The sequence below is a fragment of the Hyaena hyaena genome, unplaced genomic scaffold (genome assembly GCF_003009895.1).
Source record: "Hyaena hyaena isolate Hyena2069 unplaced genomic scaffold, ASM300989v1 scaffold_756, whole genome shotgun sequence".
Lineage (NCBI taxonomy): Eukaryota > Metazoa > Chordata > Mammalia > Carnivora > Hyaenidae > Hyaena > Hyaena hyaena.
This window is the reverse complement of record NW_024081384.1, coordinates 883,253-889,442: the sequence shown is the minus strand read 5'-3', so window position 1 is coordinate 889,442 and position 6,190 is coordinate 883,253. Positions and strand designations below refer to the sequence as shown.

Genomic DNA, 6,190 nt, shown 5'->3' with positions numbered 1-6,190 from the left:
GATTAAGTTTTGTTTTAATCAGGAAATTTCAACTATACCTCAAACAGAGTAGCCCAGAATCCTAGAGAAGCACATTACATAGAGGCACATGGTTAAATGGGAATGAGACTGTGGTTTTAAGAAGAATGTCTTGGAGGGGGGTGAGGGATCAAGAAATGAAGGGTAGAAAGGTCAACTCAAGACATAAGACAGATATGGGCATGTGTTTTTTTCTGTCAGGCAAGTGCTGGAAGTGGTAAATGTTTTTATCTGAAAAGAGCTATGGAGTAGATGAAAAGGTGGTTATAACAGATCATACTTTGTTCTTTGTTATTCTGCAGACCAAAGCGAGATGGACAGGGGGAACAGCACAGTAGTGACAGAATTCATCCTCCTTGGTCTGACCCAGTCTCAACATGCTCAACTCCTGGTCTTTGTGCTAGTCTTCGTTTTCTACCTCATCATCCTCCCTGGAAATTTCCTCATCATTCTCACCATCAGATCAGACCCTGGCCTCACAGCCCCCCTCTACTTCTTTCTGGGCAATTTGGCTTTCCTGGATGCATCTTACTCCTTCATTGTGGCTCCCAGGATGTTGGTGGACTTCCTTTCAGAGAAGAAAATAATCTCCTACAGAGGATGCATCATTCAGCTTTTTTTCTTGCACTTTCTTGGTGTAGGGGAGATGTTCCTTCTTGTTGTGATGGCCTTTGACCGTTATATTGCCATTTGTCATCCTTTGCACTATTCCACTGTCATGAACCCTAGAGTCTGCTATGCTTTGCTGTTGGCTCTGTGGCTTGGGGGCTTTACTCATTCCATTGTACAAGTAGCCCTCATCCTCCACTTGCCCTTCTGTGGCCCAAACCAGCTGGATAACTTCTTCTGTGATGTGCCACAGGTCATCAAGCTGGCCTGCACAGACACCTTCGTGGTGGAGCTCCTGATGGTCTCCAACAGTGGCCTGCTTACCCTGCTGTGCTTCCTGGGGCTTCTGGCCTCTTATGCTGTCATCCTCTGTCGTGTGAAGGGACACACCTCTGAAGGCAAGAACAAGGCTCTTTCCACATGTACCACACACATTATCATTGTGTTCCTCATGTTTGGACCTGCTATCTTCATCTACACTCGCCCCTTCAGAGCCTTCCCAGCTGACAAAGTGGTTTCTCTCTTTCACACAGTGATCTTTCCTTTGATGAACCCTGTGATTTATACCCTTCGCAACCAGGAAGTGAAAGCTTCCATGAAGAGGTTAGTGAGTCGTCACATGGTTTGCTGAATGGAAGAGAAGAATGAGACATGCAACAAAGGAGAAAGTCTAGTTGGAATTAATTAAATCACTTATTCATTAATGCACTATGTGATTCTATAATTTTAGGAAATACTGCATTTATTAAGCAATTCCAATTTTTAGGCAGTATTCTAGGTATGTGAATAAAGCAGTAAGATTTCAAGTCTCTTGAGGTTATATTGAGTACATAAAAACAGATTAAAGTATTAAATTGACCAAAAAAAAATCCATAATATCCAAAAGAGATAGTGCTTTGAAGCAAACAAAAAATACCGGTGTGATAGAGTTTGACAGGAGGTGGGAGTTACTTTGTTTTTGACTGTTAAGCAAGGTCTTGTTGAGTGGTGGTTAGCTGATATCCAGATGACCTAAAAGAAATGCCTGTGCAATTTCCTGGGAACAGAAAATTCTAGACAGAGAAGATGACAAGTACAAGGGCACAAAGATTTTATTAATTGGTATGTTTGAAGGCCACAAAGAGAAATGTGGTAGCTTGTCAAATACATTGTTATATGTAAATAAATATGTACTGAATACTGACTGTACAAAAAATAGAATGTCTTCTAGTGTTTGTATGTGTGCGTGTTTGTGTGTGTGTAAATGCATGACAATAGTCATGAAAAAATGATAAAACACACATAATAGGATTATCATTGATATGACTGGATTAAAATTTGCTTTCTTGTCACGTTTTATATTTATTTATATTTTTCACGTTCTCTGCTTCATTTTGGTTTAACTGAAGAAGGCAAGGAAACAGATACTCTCATAGTCTCCAGAAAGGAATGGAATTCTGCCAACCCTTTGAGTGTAGCCCAGTAAGAGTTGGATCACACTTCTGACTTAAAGAATTGTATGAGAATAGTTTTGCTATTTTAAGCCATTAAGTTTGGGGTAATTTGTTACATTACAGTAGTAAATTGAGACAACACAGTCTGGTTAAATAGTAACATATTAACATAGTTTTTCTTTTGCTATCCTTTTACTTTTCATCTATATGGCTCTTTATTTTTAATATGGTTTCTTGAATGTAACATATACTTTATCTAATACAATAATTTCTGCCTTTAAATAGGTTATTACATCATTTACAGATATCATAATAGATATACACAGTTTAGTTAAAACTGTCCATCTTTTTCTCTTATATTTGTTTCATCTGTTTTTTCCAATTTTGTCTTCTTTATGTATTTTCTTGGATACTAAGTGTTATTTATATTTCCTTTCTTTATACGTATTATTGAGTTAAATTTATTCATAGTAATAATCTTGACCTTTTAGCTATCTCTTTTCTTGAAGCTTTTGGTGTTTATTTTAGGGTTATAAATACATACTGTATTTAATGTATCACAGTCTAAATTCAATATTACATCTTTCCAGGTATCATGTAAGAAAGTTATAACATTGTACTTCCAGTTTCCTTCTCTCAGCTCTACGGTTTATGCTGTTTTATATTAATGAGTACTATTATCTATTGAGATAATAAATTCAACAACATATTGTTATATTCACTGTGTATTGTCATTTACCTTTTAAAGAGAACTATATAATAAAATTATTTTTATTCTTTTCATGTTTCATTTTGCATAATGTTATTGCTATGCCTTCATCTTCACTAATTTTTTCTTCTTCACTGTCATCTCTGTAATACTTTTCAAGGCATTTTTTTCACCTGAGAAGTAGAATAGTTCAATTCCATATTTCAATTTGGATTAACAAAAACCTTCCATGACCATACTTAATCACTGTATAGCATTACTACTTCTTCTGATGATCAAGGTAAATTACCTTTTACAAGATAGTGACACCTTTCCTTGCCTTCATGTCTCTAAGAAAGAAAAATGCAAAGTGATTGAGTGGCAGTGATGGCTTAAGGTTAATAGAATTCTTACTGCATCACTGGTGAAAGCAGTTCCAGAACTAGAACCATGAAGTTGTGGGAAAAGAAAGCATAAATTCTACAAGTGTTTTACAAGGATTGAAGATATATGGGGAATGTCCCTGTTCCCAAGTCTGCAGATTTTTTTTACTGGGAAAAAAAATACATATAATGCCATTAAGTAAGTATATACATTACGTCCTAGAGGATGCTATCTCAAGATAGCAGGATACAATCTAAAAATTTTGATGTTCTCTAATCAGTCTTAATATAAAATAACACAGAGCATGATGGACAGCTCCAACCTCATAGTCAATTGAAATGCCATGGTCAGATGGTCCAGACCTACTGGGGCATAGTAGAATGCCAGGAGCTGATTTCCAACTCATGTATAGTTCTCTGCTGCACATGGCAGAGCCATGCCACATAATCCTATTAAACTACATTGTGATTCCCCTTTTAGGATATGGCATAATTTATAAAAGGTCTATTTTCCAGCTACATAACTTTAATAGTGTTGGATGTACTTGGACATATGGCCTTAGTGGTAAGAATACACTTACTCTGTACTAGATCTCCTAAGAATCTTTCCTGAACTTAGTTCACAAAAATGGAAGCCTTATGTCAATCAATAAATAAGTAACATACATAAGGTGAAATACACTGCCAATTTGGAAAAGACTACCAGACATTATGCTTTCTTCTTACTGTATACTGATGGTACAAGGAGCAATGCTTTAACCTTTTTTTTAATGTTTATTTATTTCTGAGAGAGACAGAGTGAAAGTAGGGGAGGGGCAGAGAGACAGAGATATACAGAATCCGAAGCAGGTTCCAGGCTCTGAGCTGTGAGCACAGAACCCAATGTGGGGCTCGAGCCCACAAACTGTAAGACCATGACCTGAGCCAAAGTCTTACACTTAACCAACTGAGCCACCCAGGTACCCCAGGATACTTTAACTTTTCAAGTGCTGCCTCAGCATCCTTGCCCTGGATAAACTCTCTAAAACTTCATAAATGTGGCATAACCCTGCCATCTTAAATGAATGAGGGTTTTATCCTCACATTTGATTCCTTACAGTGACTTAATCTGGAGAGAGAAAATGTTGTTTTTCTTATGTCCTATCATAGGAATATTGAAAATTTCACTTAACTTCCTTTTTAGTAACTGTATATCACATGGCCTTGAACAGAACTGCATTTGTAGCTATTGGTCTTATAGTAATCAATCATGAATATAGTGCTTTCATTAAATTAAATAGAGGTTTGTTTTCTAGGGTAAAAGAAATCATAGCATCTTAGTCCAATGTTAGTATAGCAGGGTCACAATATCACCACAGACTCCAAAACTTCCTTTATGTATGCTATTTTTAAAACTAGTTTGTCACAAAATATTTGTAAAAATTCCACCCACCATAGTAGTATTCCAGACAGAATAAATAAGAAAAGGATGTGTGCCATTATAGGCCCATTTTCCTTCCAGTCCATTCTTTTCATTTCTACAAATTTGCTCTGTGTTACTGGAAGCCCTAATCCATGAAGAAGGTTTTTTCAGCATGCTAAGTCACTTGACCTCCAGATGGTTACAGATGGGTATCACTGTTAGATTAATATAGGATGGGAGGAAAGGAGAACAAAGAACGCTCTCTCCCTCTCCTCCTCCCCCTTCTCTTCTCTCTTCCCCTCCTCCTCCTTTTCTCTCCCCCCCCCCCCCAGCCCTGCAGTAGTTCTATGGCTCACTCTGGAACTCAGCAACACTTACACAGCTATAGTTCTCCTAGTGAAATTGGCCACTACATTTCCCACCTTGTATATAAGTCATTATACACAGAATAATGTTCTTCCAAAGAAGTCCACACCCTAATCATGGAATCTTGTGAATATGTTACCTTATATAGCAAATAGAACTTTGCAGATATGATTGTTTATAAACCTTGAGATGGGGAAATTATCCTGGATAATCTGGGTGGCCTCAATGTAATGCATGAATATTTAAAAGCATTGAACTTTTCATGGGTCCAGGGAAAGAAAAAAGAAGCCAGGAAGGATGAGTCTTGAGGAAGCTTTGATCCACTGTTTCTGGCTCTGAAGAGGAAGAAGACGTGACCAAGGAATATAGACAATGTCTAGAAACTGAGAATAACTCCTGACTAAAAATCAACAAAGAAATGGAAATGTCATTCTACAACCATGTGGAACTAAATTTAGGCCATAGCCAGGATGAGTCTGGGAGCGGTTTCTCCCTCAAAACCTTCAGTAGGGAACATTATCCTACCAACAACTTAGTGAGACCAATGTTGGATTTGGTACATATATGACCATAAAATAATAAATTTGTATTGGAAGAAGCCCTTATCTTTATGGAAATGTGTTAAGCAAGAAGAATAGAATGAATACATGATCACATCCTTGGGATGTGGTAAGACTATGCCTTCCCTTGCCCCTCCAGCTTAGATTTGGTGGTAGGTTCCTATTAATGCTTGTTTTTGGTCTCCCTGAGCATTTCCTGTTAGCAACTCAGATATTTTTTCTAATGTTTTATTTATTTCTGAGAGACAGAGAGAGACAGCATGAGCAGGGGTGGATCAGAGAGAGAGGGAGACTCAGAAGCAGGCTCCAGGCTCTGAGCTAGCTGCCAGCACAGAGCCTGATGTGGGGCTCGAACACACACACGAACCGCGAGATCATGAACCGAGCCGAAGGCGGATGCTCAACCGACCGAGCCACCCAGGTGCCCCAGCAACTCAGATATTTTGTCACTTGAGTGATTACTTAACATCATTCTATTATATATATTCTGACATATATATATACATTCTGACATATATATACACATACATTGTCTGACAGCATTTAACTATAACTATTTACACTACTAAATGTTAGTATAAAAACTAACACATTTCCAATTAGACCTGAGAAAATATGGCGTTGGAGAGGCAAAGGGCATAACTCTCTCAGGAGTCACCCCCTATAATAAATTTTCACCAAGTAGCAGCATGATAATACTGTTTACTTTCATCTTATTTGCCACTTCTACT

The 6,190-nt window shown here is 37.6% G+C and overlaps 1 protein-coding gene across 1 annotated transcript; it reads left to right on the top strand.

Annotated features, from left to right (window-relative positions):
* Positions 1 to 331: 331 nt before the first annotated feature.
* Positions 332 to 1,258, top strand: LOC120221100 (olfactory receptor 4N5). Its single transcript, XM_039218359.1, has one exon. It carries the CDS (start codon positions 332 to 334, stop codon positions 1,256 to 1,258), a length of 927 nt encoding a protein of 308 aa, XP_039074290.1.
* Positions 1,259 to 6,190: the final 4,932 nt, after the last annotated feature.